The sequence below is a fragment of the Cicer arietinum genome, chromosome 7 (assembly GCF_000331145.2).
Source record: "Cicer arietinum cultivar CDC Frontier isolate Library 1 chromosome 7, Cicar.CDCFrontier_v2.0, whole genome shotgun sequence".
Taxonomy (NCBI): domain Eukaryota; kingdom Viridiplantae; phylum Streptophyta; class Magnoliopsida; order Fabales; family Fabaceae; genus Cicer; species Cicer arietinum.
The window spans coordinates 19,450,184-19,477,466 of NC_021166.2; the positions used below are offsets into that span (position 1 = coordinate 19,450,184).

The 27,283-nt window shown below is 32.9% G+C and overlaps 2 protein-coding genes and 1 long non-coding RNA gene across 4 annotated transcripts; 1 reads left to right on the plus strand and 2 right to left on the minus strand.

The window, feature by feature from the left end:
- Positions 1-1,987: 1,987 nt before the first annotated feature.
- LOC101506240 (alpha-glucan water dikinase, chloroplastic) lies at positions 1,988-20,992 on the plus strand. Of its 2 annotated transcripts, none has more exons than XM_027336804.2 (34): positions 1,988-2,209; positions 2,369-2,642; positions 3,560-3,601; positions 3,700-3,809; positions 3,942-4,020; positions 4,147-4,238; positions 4,336-4,489; positions 6,764-7,018; positions 7,144-7,494; positions 7,594-7,704; positions 7,825-7,923; positions 8,015-8,152; positions 8,258-8,346; positions 9,763-9,897; positions 10,129-10,291; positions 10,394-10,483; positions 10,569-10,754; positions 11,209-11,271; positions 11,366-11,428; positions 11,515-11,574; positions 12,927-13,127; positions 13,234-13,317; positions 13,771-13,947; positions 14,020-14,126; positions 14,269-14,482; positions 14,828-14,931; positions 15,027-15,165; positions 15,332-15,457; positions 16,396-16,506; positions 17,783-17,881; positions 19,102-19,275; positions 19,396-19,488; positions 19,954-20,069; positions 20,548-20,992. In XM_027336804.2, exons 2-34 carry the CDS (start codon positions 2,391-2,393, stop codon positions 20,750-20,752), a joined length of 4,482 nt encoding a protein of 1,493 aa, XP_027192605.1. In that variant the 5' UTR covers positions 1,988-2,209; positions 2,369-2,390; the 3' UTR covers positions 20,753-20,992. The 2 variants fall into 2 exon arrangements, with proteins under 2 accessions (XP_027192605.1, XP_004509565.1); XM_004509508.4 differs by having other exon boundaries at positions 2,053-2,209; positions 12,927-13,079.
- A 295-nt stretch (positions 20,993-21,287) lies between these two features.
- On the minus strand, positions 21,288-22,606 carry LOC113787711 (uncharacterized). Its single transcript, XR_003474239.2, has 2 exons — positions 21,895-22,606; positions 21,288-21,760 (listed from the first exon to the last, which is right to left on the minus strand). It is a non-coding gene; the product is annotated as an uncharacterized lncRNA (long non-coding RNA).
- Positions 22,607-24,387: 1,781 nt separating this feature from the next.
- Positions 24,388-25,401, minus strand: LOC101505602 (uncharacterized). Its single transcript, XM_004509506.4, has 2 exons — positions 25,099-25,401; positions 24,388-25,002 (listed from the first exon to the last, which is right to left on the minus strand). Exons 1-2 carry the CDS (start codon positions 25,320-25,322, stop codon positions 24,582-24,584), a joined length of 645 nt encoding a protein of 214 aa, XP_004509563.1. The 5' UTR covers positions 25,323-25,401; the 3' UTR covers positions 24,388-24,581.
- Positions 25,402-27,283: the final 1,882 nt, after the last annotated feature.

Here is a 27,283-nt window from a genome sequence, read left to right on the forward strand (position 1 = left end):
ATCAACTATCGATATTAAATAGTTTGAATCAAATAAATGATGTATTAAAAATAATAACATTAAATAGTAGTAAAGTAATTAATTATTATTTATAATAGTGAATAAAATTTAATTTTTGTTTATACTTCTAAGATCTAGTTCGGTAAAGATTCTACCCGTGGTCGATTTTAAAATTATCACTTCTCACTTCTCTACTAGTAAAAAGAAATACCTGTAAGTTTTTTTCAAAGGTTTCAATCGTAATTTAAAATGGAATTGACATGATTGTTTGTGTCGAACTGTGATCCATGCAAGATCCTTCAATATGCTTTCTGGTGGCGGCATACCGTGGTTGATGGTAGGCTGGTAGCTACGCTTTTAGTTGAGGTACCTACAAACACTTCAATGCACATATCATTAAGAGTTGAGGGAAGTGAAAGATAATTAATGAATATACATATATTGTTTGGTGTGACTATTGATATAGTAGTTCCTCAATGAAGAGTGACATGGAGGAGGTTACAATGTTGCATATTATCCGATGCTAAAGGTGGATCAATGTCTAATGCCAATGAACAACTATGATCAATTGGGGACAAACTCAACACTTACGCATGTATTTGACACCCATGAGAGCAAGTACTTCGTAATCTTTGGTCGATTAGACTAAGTTCCAATTAGAGGCACTTAGTGGACCATAGTCCACTAAAAAAACAATATATTTTAAGATTTGACACTAAGTTTGCTTGTTTTATTAATTATCTTGAGTGATTTTTTGATTTGGATTCAGTTGTAGTGGTTAACATGGTGCATGTAGGTGTTTCAAATAACATTACCCTAAAACCTCTTCTTCAAGAAGTGATCAACCTTTGCCAACAATATGATTGAAGAACTTCTCTTGTTTATTAGCCAATTGAGGTCACTCTTCTCTAATGTTTGATTTAGTTTTATAATGATTCAATTTTTTCTCCTATACGATAATCAAGGAATGTAAGAGGTAGTAGCCTGCACCATATTATTTATTAATATTAAGGATATAAGACTAGGATTGGCCTACTTCGTAAACCTAACAAAGTTATGCCTTTATTTTTTTTATAGTCTTTTTATCTTCTTCATTCATTAGGTGGTTTAAGACTATTTCTTTTTGGGTATGAAGTCATTCTCTAACTTGTTCTTTCTCCCTCTCTCCATCTCTAACTTTGTTTGTGATTTAGTCATATGAGTGTGACATTGTTTGTTCTTCGTCTTTGTGCGACATTTTGATTTTCCGTCTTGTTGTACATTTTAGTTTGTTTCAAGTTTGTATTTCATATGTTTTTTGAAATGACTGAGAAATACTAATCTAAGAGACCATCTATAATCAATCTGAGCGAACATCAATAAATATTTTTTTCCGAGAATAGATGAAATTAAAGACTATGAGTTTTACATCATTCTTGACATTTAACTATATTTGAAATAAATTAGTTTGATTGTTATAATTCATATTTCGATTTAAAAATATATGATTGACTTAAAAAACATTTAAGTGTATAATTAATATACTTTGACTTTATTATTAATCTCAAAATATAGATGTTAAATATTCCAATGCATAATCAATTTAATTATATTACTCTCATTTTAGGATTTTAATGAGATTATTTTTCTATGAAAAGATATAAATCTCACCTAATAATTGTGAAAGATAATTTAAAATAAATAAATAAAAAATTAAATATTCAACCTTCATAACACTAATTTATTAATGTGTATTTTTACACTAATTTAGTAACATCTATAATTTCAAGAAAAAGATGATTTTTTCAATGTTATCCTTTTCTAAAAGAAAATATTTCATCTAATTCACACTATTAAAAATAGATAAAATATTGTGTTTGATTGAAAGAAATTAAATGAAAAAATATGGACAATCAAGGAAAAGAAAAGGTACCATCCCTCACGGACCCCACGGGATATGTCGTATGAGGCCATTGATGCGTGTTTCCATGCGATTCCGCACGTGACAACCTCTATTACACAACCCCTCTCCAATTCCATCTCGCCACGTGTCCTTCATCCTCGATATACCTTCCAAAAATACGACTAGTGATGACTATCAAAGCAACCGCTATCATTCATACACTCATCATGACACACACTTCAAAACTTTCTCATTCATCAACGTAGATATTTTCCCTTCCCATTCTGCCGAAGATTCCACTCTCACATTTCACCGATTCATCAAAAGGTTCCTTCCCCTTCAATCACCAATTTCACTTCTCCTTTTTCTCATCAATTTTTTGAATTGATTTTTGTAGCATCGCGATTTTGATTTTGTGGTGATTATTAACTTGAACAAGTTTAGTTTATGTTAATTATGTTGATTCCGAGTTACGGATTAATGCAGAAGAAAGAGTGGATCCACAAAGATGAGTCACAGTATCTTTCACCAAACACTGCTCTGTCAAACTCAAACGGTTGCTGAGCATCAAAGTAAGCTTAATTCTCGCGGTGTAACTGCTAATACTTTATTCCAGTCGAAGAGTGTTCACAAAGAAAAGAAGCTTTTGCTTTCTACAAATTTCCGAGGGAACAGATTGTGTGTTAGGAAACGCAAATTAGCTATGGGAAGGAACCGAGCTATTCCACGCGCTGTGTTAACCACAAATCCTGCTTCCGATGTATGTTCTAAACTGTGAAAACGTGTTGGTCGTCATTGCTTCGTTTTGATTTATTTGAATGCGATTATTATTATTATTATGTTATTGTTATTGTTGTTACTACTTACTATTTTGTTTTTCTTTTTTCGTTTTGATTTATTTAATCGCATCCTTCTTCGTTTTTATTTTATTATGTCCTTTGAAATGAAATATAACAAAAAAATGATTTTAAGAAGTGAATGTAGTTAGTCCAAATTTTAAAATAAATTTTGCTTATATACCATTTTAGAGGGAGAATGCTACTGAAATAATAATAATAATAAATAATAATAATAATAATAATAATAATAATAATAATAATAATAATACATTTCAGTGGAATCCAAACACATTGTTTATGTTTCTTTGAATGTGATTACTATTTTTGTTTTCTTTTGGTAACATTGAATGCAACTCTGTTAAAATGTCATAAGTTAACATTAGGAGTGTTTACTTTTTTAATTGAATTGTCAAATTGTAAATGCTTTATGCATTTTTGCTCACAGATTCATTCTTGATAGTGTTAAAACATCCAGGTATCAATAGTTGCATGTATTGTACTAGTATATCTGTACTAGTTATTTGGATACAAGTTGACTTGTGACTATGATATTTTTGTACAAGTTATCTTGGATACAAATCATGATTCAATATGGATTTTAATCATGATTCTTGGATACATGTTAACTTAAATTTTATACAAATTAACTTGGATACAAACCAGTCAATACATCCAGCTGCCAGGATTCAAATCATGACTCAATGATAAAATTTAAATCATTGATGTACTGTGCATGGTGAATTTTAACCAATGATTCAATGCGTGCCAATTGTTTGTCTGTTTTTCTTAACTTGAACTTGTAATGGTGTATTGATTGGTTTTTTGGGACCCGGAGCAGCTTTCGAAGAAGTTCAACCTGGATGGAAATATTGAGTTGCAGGTATTCAGCTGATCTGTTGAATTAAATTGTTATTTTGAAAATAAATTTGAGATTGTAGAAATACAATAGCTAATGGTTGCTTTTATCGGATGGAGCAGGTCAGCGTTAGTTCTTCAGAACCAGGAGCCGCAACACAAGTAGATTTGCAGGTTTCAAATACTAGTGGCTCTATGCTTTTACATTGGGGAGTTATATGTGAAAGTCAAGGGTATGTTCAGTATCAGAGTTTTAAAGTTATAAAGTGTGTTTGTATCTAAACTAGTTAATTAGTAGTTAATAATAGCTTGCGATATTTCTTGTAACTTGAAGGAGATATTTTTCCCTTATTTGCTATTTCCAGGAAGTGGGTACTTCCTTCTCGTCACCCAGATAGAACTCAAGTTTATAAGAATAGAGCTCTCAGAACTCCTTTTGTAAAAGTAAGTTTTAATAACAACTACAAAAGAAAATAAGGTTTCCTAAACTGACTTGACTTGTTCAAATATTGATTTGCTTTTTGTTTGACTAATTTTTCTTTTCTTTTTCTCTTATTTTTCTCTTATTAGTCTGGCTCAGGATCCTTACTTAGGATAGAAATTGATGATCCTGCTGCACAAGCCATTGAGTTCCTTATACTTGACGAAGCTCAGAATAAGTGGTGTGCTTTCATAATCTAGTTTCTTTTCTACCCTATATTTAACCCGCAATGTTATGGTGAAATTAAATATAGTTACTTGCTTTTTTACGAAGTAAAGGTTTAAAAACAATGGTGAGAACTTTCACATCAAGTTACCAGTAAAAGATAAGCTAGCTCCACAAGTTTCAATTCCCGAAGACCTTGTACAAATTCAAGCATATATTAGGTGGGAACGAAAGGGTAAGCAGTCGTACAACCCAGAGCAAGAGAAGGTCAGTAATCAAGTAGTGTTCATGTCTTGCATTTAGCTGCTAAATTTGGCTTCCTACATTGTTTCTTTTAGCTGATTCTTCTTATGACTTTCATGGTTTCCCATTTAGTTTGTTTTACTTTGCAATTTCATGGCTACATTGCTTTGATGCTTTGCCTTTAGAGAATATATCAAATCTGTTCCTTTGATCTATCCAGGGTACGCGTTCTTCATTATGCACAGCATAACAGCCTCAGAAAAAGTTTAGTCTCCGAATCTACTGTTAATGTTAAGTTTATGTTAGTGTTATCAAATTGCCGCTATAGCGTAGAGGAATTTAAACAAATAGTTATTGTTCCACAAATTGTTATTTAGTACAAAATGTTGTCCAATAGCCGCTATTGCGGTGCTATAGTATAGCGGAATTTGAAAAAACCGCTATTTTCCACAATTCACAATTGACAACATTGGTTTATGTATGCTCTAGCTATATAATGCTATAACCCCTTCCTGGTCCATGTCTTTGTTTTTTCATGGTCTCAGTCCTCATTTAAATGGTTCTTGGATCCTTTGTGGGTTTTAAGGCCCACTCTCTAGTTTCTGTGTTTAGTTTCCATGAAATATTAGTAATAAAAAGCGAAGCGCTTCCACTTCTTATTGAGAATAAACTACTGAAAGAAGCCGCAATCTTTTTTCTCTAATGATGTAGAAATAGACAATTTTCTTCTGAAAGTTGAATGGGCACTTTCCTTGTAATTTTCGACCTACAGGAGTAATTTTCTTAATTACCCTTTGAATCTAGTCCACAATCCACACTTTATAACAGAATAATTGCTTCATAAAAATAGATGATTTTGTTGCAAAGAGTAGTTATTAGATAGATGGTTCTACTACCTTTAATTTTGCAATGAAATAAGCATCTGTTACTTGTTAGGGCGGGATGAACATTTTGTTAGTGGTGCTTATTCTGTCATAACGTGTGGCTATATGAGTGCAAGTTAATTTGGAAAATTATAAAGCACCGATTGGCGCACCGCCAGGGGAAGTTCTTGTATGACATGCAATGGATGCTAGTTCTTCTATCAAAGGTAATAAAGAGAGACAATAAACAATGAAGGAAAGAATAATCCTGTTAGATGCCCAACAAGATCTTCTCTCTAACAAAATGGAATTCAATTTCGATGTGTTTAGTCCTTTAACGAATGACAAAACTTTGAGGAAAGGTACAACATCACAAGTTCCGTGGGACCTATTTCACAATACTTCAGTTTTTGGATTAAAGTCTCAACCACAAACATTCGCTAGTATCCTGAGCCATAGTGCGATATACCCTATCTTCTTACTTGACATTGGGTCATCAAATTCACCTCCTTCTATTGTTGAAATTAAGTTTCCTCCAATTAGAACACAATAATTTAAAGTGAACCTTTTATCACTTGCATCACCTGCCCAATCCGCAATTAAGCATCGAACAATATTGGTAAGACCTTTATTATATATATAAACAAGCCCTTTCTTAAGCGAACCTTTAATACCCCTTAAGATCTGAGCAATTACATTTAAACGACTATCACACGGCCAGTCAAGAAATTGACTCACGAGTCATGACACTGACTTGTGATGAAATATCTAGTCTGGTCATGTTGAGATAATTTAATACTCCCTGATTTCCTCCATAAGATATAGCACCCTAATAAGGTACAACCGTAAAGCTTCACATCAAGGTTCATATGCATGTCCATTGGCTTACAATCAAGCATCCGCGCTCTGATTCTTCTAAGAAGTTAAGAGCATATTTCCTTTGAGAATGACTATTCCTACCTGCATGTGATTGGGCTACTTCAGTCCCTAGAAAATAACATAATCAACCAAAAATTTTGGTTTTCCTAAACAATGACCCTATTGCAACTAGTTGGACTTTCAATCGATCCACCTGTCCAGTGTAAGTAGAGTATTTACTTTTACGAATGGCAAGGTCTGGTAGGACCGCAATGGGACAACAAATTCAAATAGGATTTCAATAAGGGATTTATAGGAGCGATCTGTAGATCTCCAAGACATTGACACTAATAAGCAATACCACAACAACACAACTGAGTAGTTACGCAGTTCTGTAGATAATGCAGCATAATATGGGAAATGGATTTTATCATATTTCTGTCATTCTCTTGTAGTTGTTGGAACTTGGGATTTGGAATTAAACAGAAGTGTTAGCTAGATACATTTCAATGCTTAAATCAGAGCTAATGCATTTTGTTTTCCCATGCATCATTTTTATATGTTTTTTCCCTTTTAGGAGGAATATGAAGCAGCTCGACGCGAACTATTGGAAGAAGTAGCTAGGGGTACATCTGTACAAGCCATTCGTGCAAGGTTGACTAACAAACCTAATGATGCTGAAGTGAAGGAGCCTAAAAAAGATAATGCTGCGAAAGTAAAGGAACCTTCTGTTTCAGAAACAAAAACCATCCCTGATGAACTTGTACAGATTCAAGCTTTTCTACGCTGGGAAAAAGCTGGGAAGCCTAATTATTCTCCAGAACAACAACTTGTAACCTTATATAATCCTTTCTGATTTCCCCTTTTCTGACGAACTTTAATTACTTAGATTCTCAACACTATAGTGTTCATTGTATCTCATCAGACTTTTTTGCTCTCTTTCCTCAATTGACTTAGATGGAATTTGAGGAAGCAAGAAAAGAATTGCTAGCTGATCTTGAGAAGGGTGCTTCTGTGGATGAGATACGGAAGAAGATTACCAAAGGAGAGATACAAACTAAAGTTTCCAAGCAATCGAAAACCAAAAAATACTTTCGTGGTGAAGGAATACAAAGGAAAAAGAGAGATTTGACGCAGCTTATCAACAGAAATGCTGCTGCAAACATAGACCAACAAGTTGTCGATGCTCCAAAGGCTTTGACAAAGGATTTGACAGTAGTTGAAAGATATGCCAAAGCAAGGGAAGAGGATGATAAGGGTAGTGTTTTGAATAGAAAGATTTTCAAGCTTGCTGATAATGATCTTTTGGTGAGACAATTTTAATAACTTGCTGTTTTTTCCCATCTTTTTTGGCCAGAAGGTCTTCTTTTGATGACAATCCTAATTTTAGTTCTTTCTTTCTTTAAGGTCCTCGTTACTAAAGATGATGGTAAGATTAAGGTTCACCTGGCAACAGACTACAAATTACCTATTACACTTCACTGGGCCTTATCTAGAACAACACCTGGAGAGTGGTTGGTGAGTGTACATTGTCAACTCTAATACTGACAGGAGACTTTGGATGTTTAAATTGATGTATCTGTTGCGTGTATATCTCTTTTGGGTTTTTACTTACACGAAATATAATGGCAATCTTAGGCACCACCTGCAAGCTCTCTGCCCCCTGAATCTGTTATTATGGATAAGGCTGTAGAAACACCTCTTAAAGCTGGCTCTTCATCTCATCTTTTTTCCGAGGTTTCTACAATAACAATCTGAAGTTGTATTTTTATCTTAGGCCTCTGAGATCGGAGTTTAAAATTTCTGATAGTATTAATACAATTTTCAGGTCCAGTCCTTGGATATAGAGGTCGATGATGACACTTTTAGAGGATTAACTTTTGTCATTCTATCAGATGGAAGATGGTTAAAGAACAATGGATCAGATTTTTATATTGAATTTGGTGGGAAGAAGAAGATACAAAAGGTTACACTTTGTGCAGTTGTATCAGTGGTTCCCCTAAATCGACATATATTGGTTGATGTCACAATGGTATTTTGATTGACAAGACTTTTTTTTTTTCCATTGAAGGGTTTAGGTGATGGCAAAGGTACAGCTAAGTTCTTGTTGGATAAAATAGCAGAAGTGGAAAGTGAGGCACAAAAGTCCTTTATGCATAGGTAAGTAATCCCTTAAAAGGTTTTACTGCTTTTTTAAATTGTTCCAATCTATCATTGTCTTTAAGTACTATAAATAAAGTTTTCATACATGATCTTAAGAAAAAATGATCTGCAATTGCTTTTGTGGTGAGGCATGTTGGCTTGAAGACTGGCCCAGGGTCTCCTTGTTACAGGCATTGTATCAAAGGTTTAGTTGACCTTCCTTCAATAATTTTACACCTGGTACTGGGTTGGTCTAGGTTTACTATGACACAACACAGAAGATGGCAACAACACAGGTGAAAAAGGCAGAGTGGGATCAAACCTGCTCTAATAAGTAATACCACATTGAGAAGAGGGATTTTGAAGATTTAGACTTAGGAAAACTGTGAAATGCTCGAGTGATTAACACTAAGTAGATGGGATATATATATACACTTCCTAATTAATTACATGATATGTTTCAAGAAGAATAAACACGAGTGCAACTTCCTAAGTACATGAACATTATACATAAATCTGAAAGTACATGAACATAAGCATTAAATGCTACTATTTCCACAAGTTCCTTCCTATTTCCAACAGTAGGAATACATAAGATTTCACCATAAATAATTATAGTTGTGGACCAAGGGTCAACTTTGAGTTGTAGGAGTATATTCTTATTGTTTGAGATTGTACATTGACTACTCATATCACCAAAACTGTGGTTATTGGAAGGGAGCAACTCTCACCCCATGAGTTAGCTTTTGGGGTTGAGAGATGACAACAAGTAGGGTCTAGGTAGAGTACTATAGTACTAGTCCCCATACCGACATTTTAAATCCTAGCTTTGAGATGACTACTCCACAAGCTCATCATTCTATCATACAAAATGATGGGGAGATGTCAGGCATAAGTTTCAAAGTAGACAAAATGAGAATGTTTCATGTGTTATCTTTAATAGAAACGTGTCACTTAAGCCAACAAGGAAGTAAACTCAGTGCTTCTGAGACGAGAGAACTATGATGGATGTGTGGCTAACATGATTAGATGGGATAAGAAATACTATTATTAGTTAAAAAATTGGGGTAACTCCTATCGTAAAAAATATGGTAAGACATGTGTAGAGGAATATCGTAGAAACATGGGTAAGGAGGGTTGTAAAATGGAATATAAACCAATAGTTATGAAGAGAGACAGGCCAAGAAAAACTATAAGCCCAACTATTAAGAACAACTTCAGAAATAAGTGGTTTATCGTTTCCTTAATCCATTTATGAGTTCACCAATATTGGTATCTTGTATTCGTTGACTGCATGCATGCTTTGAGTTAACCAATATATTCTCTTGAATCTGAGGTAGCCCATGCTGATTCAATGTACTCACCCAAATACTTAATAGGATTTACGTTGTTCAGTATAATCTGGGTAAGTCACTTATACATCTGTTTTTTCAGATTTAATATTGCATCAGAATTGATAGATGAAGCCAAAAATGCTGGGCAATTAGGTCTTGCTGGTATTTTGGTGTGGATGAGATTTATGGCTACAAGACAGCTCATATGGAACAAAAACTACAATGTGAAGCCACGGTAAATTTCCTTTAAATGTTTATTATCACTTGGTTTATGCACCCCAGACATTAAAGTTTTTAAATCCTTCCAGAAAATATAAATTATGAATCACAATATCTTGCTTTCTGCTTCAGGTTTCGTCAGTTATCGTCTTTCTTTTGTGAACAGGCTAATTCATTTGTTATAGTATATCTTTCTGTCTGTGCTTAATCTCTTCTGATCATAAGCATCGATTACTGATTGGAACAGTGAGATAAGTAAAGCCCAAGATAGGCTTACAGAGTTGCTCCAGGACGTTTATGCAAGTTATCCACAGTACAGGGAAGTTGTGAGGATGATTCTTTCTACTGTTGGCCGTGGAGGTGAAGGTGATGTGGGACAGCGTATTAGAGATGAAATCCTTGTCGTCCAGGTAGATATGATTTTATTTGTTTTTCCTTCATTTCCTCATATTTCTCCCCTCTCTACATGCATTGATCTTAAATTACATGGAAAATTTATGTTTGTTTTGTAGAGAAATAACGATTGTAAGGGTGGAATGATGGAAGAATGGCACCAGAAGTTACACAATAATACTAGTCCTGATGATGTTGTAATCTGTCAGGTAATATGCTGTTGTTGATCTCTTTGTAATACTTATGTTTCCCTTTTTATCCTCACCTTTGATAATTCGGGAAAAATCTCCCCAGGCACTAATTGATTATTTAAGTAGCGACTTTGATGTTGGTGTTTATTGGAAAACATTGAATGACAACGGAATAACAAAAGAACGGCTTTTGAGCTATGACCGTGGCATCCATTCTGAACCAAATTTTAAGAGAGATCAGAAGGAAGGTCTTTTGCGAGATCTGGGAAACTACATGAGGACATTGAAGGTTGGATTCATATGTGGCTTAAATTGAGTTCTATTTTGCTTTCTTATTCTTCTTTTTGAGCTAGTGATTGCACATTTGTTAAAAGTTTTCTTGCTTCTATTCAATATTCTTCTCTTTTGTTATGATTCTTATTGCTGTGAAATATGGGTGCATATACATTAGAATATGATGATGATAGAAATGTTGCACCACATCCCTGATACCATAATGGAGCTAAATTGTATTAAGTTTATTGTTGTAAATAATAAGCAGCAAGAGGGAGGGGAACGGTTTATTTCAGTTACTACTGCCAGAGATTATTGGAAGAATTGTTTTTTCTTTCATTCCTTCTTTTGGTGGTCTTCTAAGAAAGTTAATCCAATCTTGAGCTGCACACCAGTACCCTTAACATATTTTGCCAACTTGTCAATTATGTTGTCGCGTGATGACTTTTGTTTGATTATATCATATGCAGGCAGTTCATTCAGGTGCAGATCTTGAATCTGCTATTACGAATTGCTTAGGCTATAAATCTGAGGTAACAAAATTGCTAAGAACTCTGTTGCATAGGAAACTTTTTTTTTTTATCTTTTGAGAGATTATGCTAAGAATTATTCTCTATTATTCCGCAGGGTCAGGGCTTCATGGTTGGGGTGCAGATAAATCCGGTGCCTGGTCTGCCATCTGGTTTTAATGTAATGTCATCTTTGTTCGAATTTTGTTGTGATATTGTTATATCTCATGAACTATAACAACTATTTGTATGATCTATCTCAAGCAGGAGTTAGTTCAGTTTGTCATGGAACATGTTGAAGATAAAAATGTTGAGCCGCTGCTTGAGGTATATGCTGCTTTAATATAATCAGTGACCATATAAAATAGGGATAATATCCCCTATATTTATTTTCTGTGATTACTACTTTGAGCCTATATGAAATCGACACCGCTATGTAGTTTATGCACACAGTTTCACCATAGGTATCTCATTCCTCTCATTTAACAATTATGATTTTGTTTTATGTCTTCTCTATTTATTTAGGATCAAGAGTCTTGTGTCCCTATATTTAGGGATTAGTTTTTAATCTTTTATATCAAGCTAGTATTAATTCATTATGAATAATATTCAAGCCGTTACTATTTTTCTTTTCCTTTCATATAAATTCCATAGTTTCAAAACTATTATCATGATCAGTTTTCTTATTTAACAAGGATTAGCATTCTAGTATTAGTATAAATAAAGGTTACTGTTTTTATATCGTACTCTTGTAACCACTTTTCAGGCCATATCACTATCCAAGATGAGGCTCTCAACGCATACCTCACACCTGGGACTAGATATCTAGGGTATAACCTGGATGGCCTGATGGATCTAAGATATACTGTGATACCATCTTTGAGTTTGAGCTTAAGGTCGAACTTAACCCCACAAAATCAGCTTATAAGGAGAGAGACACTCACCACTTATGACCATTATTCTATCCATCAGTATCCAGTGTGAGCCTCTTAACACCTCATGTCCAGAACTAGACCTCATGTCCAGAACTAGACATCTGCAGCGTGACCTGCGTGGTCTAACAACGGGTGTCCCAATAGATCTAGAATAATTATGACAATATCTTAGAATTCGGGCTTATAGCCTAAATCAACCCTATATAAAGTAGCTCATAAGGTAGAGTTGCTCGCCACTTATAACCATTAATCATACCATATTACTATCCAATATGAAACTCTCAATCCCCCTTCACACTCAAGACTGACCATCTGGAGTGTGTCCTTGGTTGCCTAATAACGGGTTCCCCAATAGGTCAAGCATAGATTCCAATAGTTAAAACTTCGATTGCATCTAAATCAGCACTACAAAATTAGCTTGTTCGGTAAGAGATGCCCACCACTTATAACCATTGTTTAGATTATATCACTATCCAATATGAGACTCTCAAAACCAAAATCATAATTCATATACTTCATTTCTTATTCTTTTTGCTCCTTTATCTTAAACCCTTCACACAACACAAATCAAGAAATATTTTGAAGTATGGAAAATCTCTTTTTAAGGGTTAATTTGATATACTCCACAATATTCTGATAAGAAAAAATGAAGAGTTATGGGATGTTTTCTAGATATATCATAGCAGTTTGAATGTATACCCTACACTCCCCCTATTGATATGAATGCATATTTGTTTGCAATAGGGTTTGCTAGAGGCTCGTCAGGATCTCCGACCATTACTCAATAAGTCCCAAAGTCGCCTGAAAGATCTCTTATTTTTGGATATTGCCCTTGATTCTACGGTTAGAACAGCAGTGGAAAGGGGGTACGAGGAATTAAACAATGCTGGACCTGAGGTGATTCCCTTTTTTGGGGGTCTAACAGTTCTTAAAAGATGCTCACTGGTTATTTATGTTGATATATATTTACTTTTAAATCAGTATTTTTTTTTATCGAACCTAAAATATGCAAAGATATGAAGCCTGATATGCCGATGTGTGGATTATGCAGAAATTAATGTACTTTATCTGCTTGGTTCTTGAAAACCTTGCACTCTCATCAGACGACAATGAAGATCTTATCTACTGTTTGAAGGTATACTGATATGACTGTGGCAAAGTATGATTCTGCTTATTAGCATAAAAAATTAAATCCATGATATCTTGTAAAGTTGATTCTGGGAAGAGCGATGCCCCTTTCCGTCTTATTATTTTCAGTTATTCATTATGTGCAACTATTTCTTTATCTTGGTCAGTTCGCAGTTTATGATTCTATAAAATAATGAGTCAAACAATGTGGAAGTTCTTAGAATACCAGAAGTTTATGAATGCTTATTCCATTTTAATTTGAAATTGCTTCATGCAAAATCAAACACCTTAAAGCTGATTATGAAGGGCTCATGATAATACTAGAAGACAAAACAACAAGTGCTTTTTCAGTATTGGTGCTAAATGGAAGTAATGTCCAAGCGGTTGTAGATGTTCATGGTCTATCTGTCTAGCTAAATGAAGACCATAATTTATATTTCTTATTTTTTTCGTTTTAAAGGGATGGGGTCTTGCCTCAAGCATGTGTAAGGATAAAGACAGTCATTGGGCATTGTATGCAAAGTCAGTCCTTGACAGAACACGCCTTGCACTCACAAACAAGGCAGAGTCATACCAGAAAATTCTTCAGCCATCGGCAGAATATCTTGGATCATTACTTGGCGTGGAAGAATGGGCTGTATGTCTTTTTAGTTTATTTAATTTTCTTTCTTTGCGCCCTTGTTTCTCTCCTGAAAATCTCCTCTCGCAGGTGGAAATATTTACTGAAGAAATTATCCGTGCCGGATCTGCTGCTTCTTTGTCTACTCTTCTAAATCGACTAGATCCTGTACTCCGAAAGACTGCTAATCTCGGAAGGTGGGATTTATCACACTTGTTCAACTTGAGTCCCTGATTTCATCTTCAGGGTCATATCTTTCACTTAAACTGTCATGTTATTCGTTATTTGGTTGTTTTGATACTGATGGCCTTCTGGTGTGATTCTTGTTGTCGGTTATAGCTGGCAGGTTATTAGCCCAGTTGAAGCTGTTGGATATGTTGAAGTTGTGGATGAGTTGCTAGCTGTTCAAAACAAATCATATGAGCGACCTACAATTTTGATAGCCAAGAACGTGAGGGGAGAGGAGGAAATTCCAGATGGTGCAGTGGCTGTGCTGACACCTGATATGCCAGATGTCCTTTCTCATGTATCTGTACGAGCAAGAAATAGCAAGGTATCCTGCTTCTATAGCAGTTTTTTTTGGCTTATATTTAAAGCTACTACTGTTGAATGAAGGGCCTATGCATTTCATGTTTATTTTTGTGTTTGATCAGTGATGTGTAGTCAAATAGGGTACTCTCGCTGCCACTTCTCAAATATAATGACATATGTAGTATGTGGTCAAACTGTAAATTAATGCACTTCATCAAAAACTGTATCTATAGCGTTGAGTTATTTATGTAGCTAAACCCATCTAATGGAAGAAGGCTTAGTTGTTGTATGATAATTGCTAAATACTTTTTTCTAATAAGAATATCGTATGCATTGATTGGAAATACTAAGGTTCCAAGTTTTCCAGGTGTGTTTTGCGACATGTTTTGATCCCAATATCCTTGCTGACCTCCAAGCAAATAAAGGAAAGCTCTTGCGTTTAAAGCCTACATCTGCTGATGTAGTTTATAGGTAACATTTATGCTTTAGCCCCTCTGAACAACATAAATTGCTGTTTAATAACCATTTTAACACCAATTTTCTTCATTTTTTTGGGGTTCTTACAGTGAGGTAAAGGAGGGTGAAATTAATGATGACAAATCAACCGACCTGGTAGAAATTGGTTCTGTTCCACCCTTATCTTTGGTCAGAAAGCAGTTCAGTGGTAGATATGCTATCTCATCTGAAGAATTCACTGGTGAAATGGTTAGATTTTCAAAATGCGTTGTCAATGTTATGCAGTTATAGTTGTTTTTACTTACGTCTGTCTATCTAGCCATTATCTGGCCAAACACCTGTTATGTTATTAAATTGTCACTGTTCTAGTTCTGTGTTCCTTCATTATAACTTGTGTAAGGTTGTGTTTTCCCAGGTTGGAGCTAAATCTCGTAATATCTCTTATTTAAAAGGAAAGGTGCCTTCTTGGATCGGAATTCCTACCTCGGTTGCCATACCATTTGGGGTTTTTGAACATGTTCTCTCTGATAAGTCAAATCAGGTTCTACTTATTATCCCTTATTTCCTACACGTTATGTTGCATAACGAGCCTTACTGTTCATATTCCGTGGTTATTTCCTGTGAGGATTTACCATGATGTTTTCTAGTTAGATGTCTCTTTTTGTTTGATGAGGATAGTATTTCAGTATTACACACAATCACACTTGTTTGGTGAGGATAGTATTTCAGTAATACAGTCACATTTGTTAGAATATTAGAAAATATATTATAATATCTTTTATATTACATTAGAGTATTGAGTTATTTTCTAAGATCAATTTATAATCATAGAGATATCTTAGAATATCTCATTATTATTATGATTTTTTCCTGAATTAGGATTGAGTCTACGTATCTCTATAAATAGAGATTAGTATTGAGTCTTTTGTAATCAAATTTGCATAAAATTATTATCAGTAATATAGAAGCTTTTATTATTTTCGCTTCTCCTTTTATCTAAAATCCGACAATTTCAACAACACTCACATTAGCTTCTGATTCTAGCTGTTGAATTTCTAACTATTGCATTTGATCCTAGGCAATTATAATTTTGTTTTTTAATTTTTGTATTAGTAACTCATCAATGGAGCATAAATTTGAATATGAACATGAAGTTAATACTCCAATAATCAAAATATCTGTGATGAGTGAACTTTTCATAATATGTCTCAAGTAACCCTATTGTAATAAGGAGTTCCCTTGGCTCCTTGGAAGTTTCTTTACGAGTGTTATAGCCAGGGAGTGTTAAGATAAGGTTCTTGCCAAGAACCTACTTCTGGCAGAGGAGATCATTAAAGCCTATTACTTCCTTAGGATTCAATCTCAAAGGTTACTTAGATGCACGTGTGGCATCTAGTTCTTTATTTTTCATTTACTTTATATTTTTCATGTACTTTATCTGTAGTTTAATGAAATCTTGGACGGCATATTAACTAACAGGATGTGGCTGAGAAGGTCAGTAGTTTAAAAAAGAAGTTAACTGAAGGAGACTTCAGTGCCCTCAAGGAAATTCGTGAAACAGTTTTACAGTTGAATGCACCACCCAAGTTGGTAGGTTCTTTTTAATGTTAGGCTTTAGATTGGCATGATATGACGAACATTGTTCTTTCTTTGATTATTATTGTTGCATATGAAATTGCTGAAAAATATTTTATTTTCCATGATTGCTAGTATGAGATGGTAGTATAAATAGGGAATTAGCAAAGCAGCTGGACTGTACACTAATCCGTGGCCAAAAAATAGGAAGTCAGTCTCCTCTTAATTGTTAAGAGTCTCACAATGGATGAGATATGACCTAAAAAAGTGTCTAGAAGTGGGTAGCATCTCTCACCTTACAAGCTAGTTTTGTATGGTTGAGTTAGGCTGAATTCAAATTTTAAGAGTAACAAACAAAGATATTATGGAGATCCTTATTAGAACTGGAAATAACATCTACTCCTACCTGTACATAGAGAGCAGGAAATGAAGGGAGTGGGATAGAGAAAGGAAATATATAAAGGAGGAGAGGGCATGGGGGAGAGGAGTGGAAAAGAAATGAGGGGGCAAAAGTCTCTCCCTCCAATTTTGCCATACCTCCCATATTGGAAGAATTTTGAGGGGAGGGGAAATGACTTAAAATAGTTGTGGACTGAGCTAACAATTTTGCCTTCATAATTCTTATCCCTAACTATCCCATGTTACCTATGCCACATCAAGCCTTTTCACTTTAAGCGAGCCATATAAATCACAGTTTTTGCTTCTTTCTATCCTCCATTTGCCATAAAGGCATATAGTAAAATTACTTTTATTTTTCCTCCCCTCCCTTTCCCTTCAATCTATAAAACCCCTTTGACCTCTGCCCTTCTTTGAACCAAACAGTATGTAAAGGTTTTAGTGTAACCAGATTACTTTATGTATTTCTTGTATATATCAATCTGCTCAAGATATTGGTCCATATTTATAGCACACAAGAGATATCATAAAAGAAAAAAATGTCCTAAGAACAAAGCTGTGTATCAGCCTAAAAAATTACCTAAAGAAAACAACATAAATAAGTTTAGAGAATTCTTCTCTAGTCACTCCACTTTAATTGAAATCCCGTTTTAAGCATATACAACATTTCTGTTATTGATTTCCCTTTCAAAATGTCGGGTTAAAATTTTCATTTATATTTTCTGTTTTTAAGGTCGAAGCTTGCCTTTAGTTTAACTTCTCGTGTTACTTGTCTGCATTTTTCTCCTCTTTCTGGACTGTTAAAAGATGATATGCATTCTAATGTTTTTAGGCTACTCTACATGTAAAATGATGTACAGTCTTACAGATGAAGCCAATGAACTGATTATTTCAGGTAGATGAGTTGAAAACTAAGATGAAGAGTTCTGGGATGCCTTGGCCGGGTGATGAAGGTGAAAAACGCTGGGGACAGGCATGGAAGTCTATAAAAAAAGTAAGACTTATATCCATATACTCGATTTGATGCCTGTGCCATTAAATTATATACCATGCTCCAAAAAGAAAGTGTTTATCTTCTTGTATATTTGAGCCACACTCCCCACTACTCTTACATTTCCATCATGGTCAACATAAATTTAAAAAAATTTAATGAGGTGTTATTGGAGGCCTATCATTACATGTTTTCTTTCATAATAAATATTCTTTGCACATATAATGTTTGTAGAAATCAGTTGTTCTTCATACTTTATTTCCACGAGGCAATGTTTACATAACTTTCATGGATTCATTTTTTTTCTAATTATGAATTTATGACTTTTTCATAACAATTAGGAATGCATTCAGTGGTGGCTCTGAGCGTGGGCGCGAGGGGAGGCCAACCAGGGCCCAATATTTTTAGTAATTAATAGTATATAGATTAACTATTTTCCTAAGACATGCATGACATATAGAATAGTATTACTTATTCATGCTAGTGTTGCATCTGTTGAACGGAATTTTTCTAAATTGAAATAGTTAAAGTCTTATTTGCGATGTCCTTAAATCCTAGCTCAACTGACAAATGCCGATATTGTTAGGTTGGACGTCTTGTCTAGGGTTCAAACTCGAAACCTCGCAGTAGTGTGAGTTAATTATGGTGGTATTTACCATCTCTTTTAAGACAAAAAAAAGTCTTATTTGCGATCTTTAATGTCACATTAAATATTCTCGCTAAAATTTCTATTGAAATCAATTTTTTAAATTACATTGATTGTAAAATACCATTGATGACTTTGCAACAAAAAATTCAAATAGAACGATATTCAAATAATCATGAAGGCACCATATTATTGGTTTGTCCAGGGCACCTAAAACGTGAGGTCCAGCCCTGAATGTATTGATCCTTAACATGATACACAGACTGGGTTAAAGTTAATAAACTGAAGTTTGTGACTATGGTTTTCTTTCCCCAGGCAGCTTTATCTACAATCTAGTCTCTACCAAATTTTCTCATGCCTCATTGATTTTCTGAACTTTCCTCAGTTGTTACACTGGGACATGCAAGCGATATACAATCAAAACAATTATGTCAGCACAAAATAGTCATTTTAGAAGTGTGTTTTATATTTATCTTATGTCAAATTTTGGTGAAACCAAAATTTTTGTGGTACTCTGGTAATCTTATTTTAGTACTCATGGATCAATATCATTGATTTGTTTGTGACTCACAAAAAGGTGTGGGGCTCAAAGTGGAATGAAAGAGCGTACTTCAGCACAAGAAAAGTGAAACTGGACCACGAATATCTTTCCATGGCTGTCCTTGTGCAGGAAGTGATTAATGCTGACTACGCTTTTGTCATTCACACAACTAATCCATCCTCTGGAGACTCTTCAGAAATATATGCCGAGGTATAATTAATGATTTCATGCTTCTTTGCCTATGCTTCCACAAATTTGTTGAAACATTCGCCATTTGAAGAGATGATGGCAATAAGCATGGACATTTTGTGTGATTCTCTTTTGATATAGGTTGTAAAGGGACTTGGTGAAACATTGGTTGGAGCTTATCCCGGTCGTGCTTTGAGTTTTATCTGCAAGAAACATGATTTGAACTCTCCTCAGGTAATTTTGTTATAGAATTTTTTTCCCATGGTTGTTTATGCTTGGTGCTTGTTATCATTCTTTTAATGAATATTTTCTACTTTGAAAGTTAAAGGGTCAGTCTATTTGGACAAGAGGGTCAAAAACAGTACTGCGAATAATGACATTCTATTGACAATAATGCAAATGACATTTTGGATGCTACTCATTGATATTTATAATGATACTAGTTTCTTAATCCCTATCAAATAAAGATTAAGGAAAACAAATTGTGAAAATAAAGAAATATAAAAATTATTTTCAAGTGATAATTTTAGATATATTTTATGATAGAAATATAATAATGATGTGTTGAGATATTTAGATATCCTAACAATTATGTCAAAGTTTATAACATCATAGTGAACATATGAAATTACCTGTACCCGTACTGCATCTGTTCGTAAAACTTCCCATTATTTTGCTGATGGTTATGGGCTTCTTTAGGTCTTGGGTTATCCTAGCAAACCTATTGGGCTATTTATAAGACGGTCAATTATCTTTCGATCTGATTCTAATGGCGAAGATCTAGAAGGTTATGCTGGTGCTGGCCTTTATGACAGGTAAAATTTGACATCTATTCTTCGATGAGCATCTTTCATAGAACTAATAGAATTTGATGAACTAATGCAACCACATGTTTAATTACTGAAGTGGCTTTCCGTAACTCTTTACCCTAGTAATAAATATGAAATTGAGGTAAAAATTATATCAAAAGATGCAGACGTCGTATTCCAAACGAATTGAACATGAAACGTCTCCAGCATAATGTGAGAGATCAGCTAAGATATTTTAAGATATTTAAAAAATACTGATGGTATTACAAGATATTACTACGTATTTTAACAATTATGATAGAACCTTAGAATTCACGAGAGCTAATAGCCGCACTAGCAGTTGTCAGTTTCTGTATGAAGTTTTAGTTTGTCTTACATAATGTGTGCACGAGATTGATTTGTCATGTAAACTCTTTGAAATAATCGTTTTGCAATTCTATATCATACTGTCTGAACTGATTAACCCAGTTTTCTTTCGGAACAGTGTGCCAATGGATGAAGAGGAGAAAGTGGTGCTAGATTACTCAACAGATGCACTGATGATCGACGGTAGCTTTCGCCAGTCAATCTTGTCAAGCATTGCCCGTGCAGGAAATGCAATCGAAGAGTTGTATGGCACTCCTCAGGACATCGAAGGTGTCATCAAGGATGGAAAAGTTTATGTAGTCCAGACCAGACCACAAATGTAGGTCTCTAGACTTAACAGCTAAGCCACATATCTTAATTAAGTTCATCACCATACTACATACTACATGTCATTTCAAATCAAACGTGAGTAGCTTCTTGCCAAATTTAGAGCTACGAATTACGAAATTTGGCTTGTACTTTTTAATATAAGTGATTTATTAAAAATAAGGAATAATTTATGTGTAACTAAAGAATAATGTAAATACGGAAACATTAAAATGGTTCTAGTGTTTGCTCTCTTATGCCTATGTTTGAATTTTGAGAAACTTGCGGTGACACCGCACGACCACTCAGAACTTTGATTTGTGGCTTCATGAAAATTACGGCAAACTATCATTGGGATGGAGGATTTGCAAAGCCAACGTGGATCTAACCAATGGCTATATTTAAAATCTGAAATCTATTTTTCATCGTCCATGTTGTATATCTACTTGAGGTCTACTGTCAAAGATTAGATTGGATATTACTACAATTTATCATTTCAAACATTTTTATTTGGAGGGTTAATAGGTATACTTGTCCCTGTAATTTGAACAAATTTTGATTTTAGTCTCAAATTTTTTTTATTCAACCTTTCTCGTTTGAAATTCTTATATTTTTTTTTTTTGATCTTTGGCCAGGTTTATCCATCCAAATAAGCTAATGTAACATCATGATGTGTCAAGTTAAACATTTATAAAAATACAAAATTTCAAACTGAAAACTAAACTTAATTAATTATAGGCCCCAAAATTTGAAACTTGTCGCTCTCTTACGTTGCGTTTGAGTTCATCTTCTTCATGTATTCGCCTTCATCTCCCACCTTCCTACATGAAACTTGTCGCGTCTTTCTCTTCTTCCTCTTCACATCATTTTTTTCATCTTGATGGCATTTTTAGATTTGAAGAAATAATGGTGAAAAACAGATCTTCTGTCAGCACATCAAATGGGGTAAAACCACCGTTATGTGGATGTAAACAAGTGATGAGGATGTGGATGGCTAACACTCCTAAAAATCCTAAGAGGAAATTCTGGAAATGCAAAAATTATGGTGTGAGTAATTGTGAATCTCTAGATTCCATGAATCCTACTTCTATTTGTAATTTTTTTGTCAATTAGTTGGTTGATTTATGTTAGTAATTTGTAGAGTGAACAAAGTTGTCACCTTTTTGTTTGGGATGATGATCGAAATTTGCATAATGGTAATCAAAATCCCTCTACGGTTGCTGCTGGTCCTGTTTCTGCTGATACTGTTGCTCTTGATCATGTTGCTCCTGCCTGCAATAATTGTGACATGATGAAGAGTTTTATGATGAACAATTCAAGAGATGTTGACAAATTGAAGAAAAAATTAGAAAGTGAGAAGAAGAAGAAGATCTGGCTTGTGATTGCCCTGATAATGTCTTGGATTTATTTTACTATTTTTTACAAGAATTAGAAAGTGAGAATAAGAATAACTTGCTAGTAAGAGTGTGGATAGATTTATGGAATGTTGGTGTAGTTTGGATGTTGCTGTTATGATGAATAAATTAAAAGTCATTTTTTTACTTTAAGAATGTTATTTTTGAAGTAAAAACACAAGGATAAAGCCATTAAAGACAACAAGAATTGTGAGGAAACATAGGTCTTAAACATTAGACTTGCACTTCAAGTGCACAAGTACCAATACAATAGGTCTTACACCATAAGAAAATGAGACCATAAACAATAACCATAATACATAAGTTTTAATTATCTAAAATGAGGTCAATGGACGGCTTCTAAAATAGGTCTTAATCCATATCCATTGCACAAGTTTTGCTTATTTAAAATAGTCACATAAGTTTCAAAAGTTTATAGAGTAGATTTCTTGGTTATATCATCTCAAAATTGGCAAGTTCGTAGACATGTTACGAGTTTTGAATTTTAATTTTTTATAGTATTTTCTTAAGTCAACTCTCCATCATTTGCAACATCTTCAACTACGAAAGATGTGTCAGTAGAAGAAGAAAGACTTTTTATGAGAACAGTGGTCATGTACATCCTTATCCTATCACTAATTTTTCTCTTTATAAGTCGAATTAAATCCTTACCACATTTTTTTTCTTTTAACTCGTTGCTCCTAAATCAAACACAAATCAAGAAACAATTGAAACACCAAAATCTAACTCACTACATAAAAGACCGTTGTTTTTGGGACTAGATTAACTTTAATGAAGATTGAGACCTTGCAACAGTTTTTTCTTTTCTTTTTTTTACCTTTTTTGTAAATTTATTTTCATGAATCAATCACAATTCAAACACATTCCAAACACAGATGAAGCTTAAATCAAACTCATAACATTAGGATCTGCATAAACTTGGACTAGTATTACATTAGAGCCTGCATTATCTTGGATTGGTACTACTTGTGAATTTTTTGAGGGTTTTCCTCTATAACAAATTGAAGCAAAATTAGATTAGCAATTAACCAATAAAAAAAAATTGTGAAATCACATTACCTTCCTCTTCAACGCAACGTTCTCATATCTAGAACCTAGCACATGCGTTGATGTCCATCCAAGTTTTCATTTGGTATGTGTGTTTGTCACCAACTTTACTTACAAGAGTTAAAATTCCACATTTGCCCTTGCATTCTATCTTATACTAACTTTATCGTTTTTCACAAAGTTAAAGTCCTTAAATTCAACAGGTGTATTAAATTCCATACCTACTTTAAACTCAAAGGTCTTGTTCAACTACTCCATCCTAAAATTTTCATATTTTATACCACTTTTATTATTAATCATTTAGGTTTGAACTTTCTATTGATCTAAACTCTTTAAGAACCATTAGCAAGATGCGAATAAACTAACATTTCATCAAACTCATAATCAATTGCCATCAAATATGAACCCCTTTATTGATTCATCACTACATCCATCAACTTCATCATTATTATTTCCCTCTAATTCAATAGATGTAGGTTGAATTACTTTTTGGAAAATATTATCCACATTGTCCTCAACATATATGTGAACCTCTTGTTTTTTTTTTACTCAATGCATGTGAACCAAATTCAAGGGCATGGTGATCCAAAAACAATTGCTTGAAAGGATCATCTATTCTATCAAGTTTCCTCCAAATCTTAAAACTAGTTGAATTATACCCTCAATCTTTCATCAACCCAACTGCTACAAAAAAAACTCCATTTATCTAAATGTTAGTTAGAAACCACATTTTCAATGCCCCTCTGTAAAACAAGATGCTGTCTTGCACAAACTCACCATTGTGGTAAAAAACAACAGTGAAGTTACTCATATATGAAAATAAGTGTATTTAAAACCAAAACCAAAATTTGCTCAAATTATAAGGACTAAGTTACCTATTAACCTTTATTTGTAGTAACTTTTTCTAATTTCATTAGTTAAAATCAATAGTCATGATTACTTCAAATATTGCAATGTAATTGATTGAAATCAAGTTTGTTACTATCCTTTTACTTTAGTTAAAGATTTTGATTTAACCCTAAAGGATCTTGATAGGATCACATTTCAATTTAGGTTATAATCATGTATATAAATAGTTGTACAAATAAACATCCAAATTTAAGTTGATCTTATCTAGTTGCACTACCATAACCACTTTCAAGGTGAAACTCATATAAATCCAACATTTACTATAGTAAAGATGGCAAAAATAAAATAAAAATTTCATGCTCTCAAATATAAATTCAAAAACGTAGAGATTTCTACACTAGCAAATCACATTTTCAATAGGAGCATTATTTTACATTGAACTGACTTCACACATTCACACCGTCAGTAACTGTATAATTTTTCGATTAATTAAGATCATATGACGAGTGAGTGCAGGGAACCCAAATCACTACCCTTAGCAATCAGTTCTGAATCCCGACACTTTAATCCATACTTCGTTAACCCTCTCAGTATTACGAAAAGAAGCATTGTATTGCGCAATGGTATACGAGCTTGTATCTTGTATGATTGTTGAAGTTCCATCTAAGTGTTTGTTTAAACTACTAACAAGAGATTCAATTTCTTTGTTAATGTTATCATCTTTGGCATATCCACTGAACTTCCTAACTGCTATGCATTGAGTTTTCCATTTTTCAAGTTGTAATTTCAGTTCAGGATTAGGCTGTGGAGGTTTCCCTTGAAAATGAGCTGATACATACATTCTTACAATATAGTTAACCCCATAAGATGTTGATGAAGGAATCTTTGTTAAGATTGGAGCAGTTATTGCAAGTTTGGAAGAATTTAAATTTGCGCCATGAATGTATTGGTACAATCTGCAGAGAAATTAAAATTATTAGAATATAAATATAACAACTTAAAAACAAAATTATTAACAACAAAATGAGAAATATATAATAAAATTATAAAACCTGTGAAATCCGGTTTCAGTGGAGTGCTCGAATGAATAATTAGTTTGTGAAGATGAAGCAGAAATCCACGTTGATTCGTTATACAATCTGATCTCAAAATCTGATTCAGATTGTATCACTGTATACTTTGGTGATTCAATAGCATGCACTGGATTGTTAAAGCAGTAACAAATTGCTATGAACAAAGAATTAAAAAAGCACATGATTAGAACTGTTGTTTCCATCTTCACCTTAATTGCTTTGTTTTTATGATTATGATGATTTTGCTAAATTTTATTTAAAACTATAATATGATTTGCATTATGCACATAACCCTTTATGTATGCATAGTCAGTACTCAGACAATAGTTAGTGGGGTTCCTGGTTTTAGTGAATGCTTATCATTTTCCATTATGTATCTCCAATATTAAAACTATAATAATTGGACAAAAAGCAATACTTCCTCTGCCCTTTTATTTTTATTTTCTTATGAAAAAAAAATATAATAATAAACTTACACCCAAATGTGATCGTATGAGTTTGAATTTAGGACAAGACTTCTAACTCCAACTGAAGTATTTTTAGTTATAAAAGAAAGTTAATGGTATTGTTTCGAATTCTACAACATTAACTAAAATATAACTTGCGCGTTTTTGTGATTTAGAAAATTTTATTTTAATGTGAATTTTTTAAAAAAGTTTGAAGATAATATTTATGATGTATCAATTTAATCGAAAAAATTTTCAATCTTTGTTAGTTGGCTTTATAAAAAAAAAACAGAACAAATAAAATGCAAACAATAGAAAAATTTGTAATAAAATAAAAGGGATTTTTACTCTGAAAATATAGTTAAAAAAAGATGGTGATTGTTTATATACATTTTATTTTATTTTAAAATTTAAATATTATAGAATATTTTCTTCCTATAAAAAATAGAATGTATGTGTTTGTTAGCATTAGTATGTATATTGTATATGATAATAATTTTTATTTTTGTTTTACTTTTTATCTTGAATGTATTATATATTATTTCTTTTTTGACCAATTGAATGTACAATTATTTTTTATATCTTATATTTTGTATCTCATTTCTAATTAAACTTTGAATAACTAATACTTAATTAGATGTGTTATGTCATGTGTTTCTTTCAAAGTTATTTTGATTGTATATATCCTTTTCGGATAGTGTTTATAAAATACGAAATTAAAATAATTTTTTCCTCTAATTTATCCTTCGTCCAACCTATAAGTCTAATGTGTCTTTGTTTTCATGAACAATTTATATAGATAAATACTTTGATAATATTTAATATATAACTAACATTTTTTTTTTAAATTTAAATAGGTTTCATTATTCCCAATTTTTTTAATTTTAATTTTATTAGATTGTTTGTGCGTAAGTTTTATTATTATTTTTGAAGATGTGATAATTATATTATATTATATATATATATATATATTGTGGTTATTACTTATGTTGCTATATTTTAATTATTAAAATGTAATTAAAATATTATGATATCAATAAATTAAAAAAATAACTTACAATTAAATTAAGTTTATAATGAAAGTTACTTTTTTTTATTGCTAATTTTTTTAATTATAGATATACAGACGAAGAAGAAGTAAACTAAAAAAGAATGAATGAATTTTATAATAAATACTACATTATATTATTGAAGGCTAAATTACATACGTGGTCCCTTAATTTAATTTTAAGTAACGTTTTAGTTATTTATCTTTTTTTTTCTTCCCGATTTAGTCCTTTATTCCTAACAATATCAAATAAAGTATGAAAATATGAGTTTATTTGAATATTTGCGTTACGAATTTGATGAAATTTGTATTATATTGAAGAATATAATTAATTTTATGCGTTTTGATTAATTTTTTTTTTGAATTTTTGTATAAACAAGGATAACATTGTTGAAATTTTAAAATATAAAATATCAAATTGTCACTTAAAATTAAAATAAAAGATAAGTCACTTGAAATTAAGTTAAAGGACCACAGATGTAATTTAACCTATTATTGAATTATATGATATAATTAATGTTACATGAGATATGAGATATAAAGTTGTGGTGTTCGTAAATATAATAATTTAAGATTTATTTTAATACATTATTTTGATTAGGCGTGCATTTGCTTTGTGTAGCTATATAAGTCTAGTCTTACTCTTAGTTTGTGTGTCATTTTTTCCTTT

Bases quoted from the DNA above. Each gene is read 5' to 3' on its own strand.
- LOC101505602 (XM_004509506.4), bottom strand. From the start codon at position 25,322: ATGGAAACAACAGTTCTAATCATGTGCTTTTTTAATTCTTTGTTCATA. The intron at 25,003-25,098 runs GTTTTATAATTT...ATTTCTCTGCAG, and splicing joins ACTGAAACCGGATTTCACAG to ATTGTACCAATACATTCATG.
- LOC101506240 (XM_027336804.2), top strand. From the start codon at position 2,391: ATGAGTCACAGTATCTTTCACCAAACACTGCTCTGTCAAACTCAAACG. The intron at 13,948-14,019 runs GTATGTCTTTTT...CTCCTCTCGCAG, and splicing joins TTGGCGTGGAAGAATGGGCT to GTGGAAATATTTACTGAAGA. The intron at 20,070-20,547 runs GTAAAATTTGAC...CTTTCGGAACAG, and splicing joins GGTGCTGGCCTTTATGACAG to TGTGCCAATGGATGAAGAGG.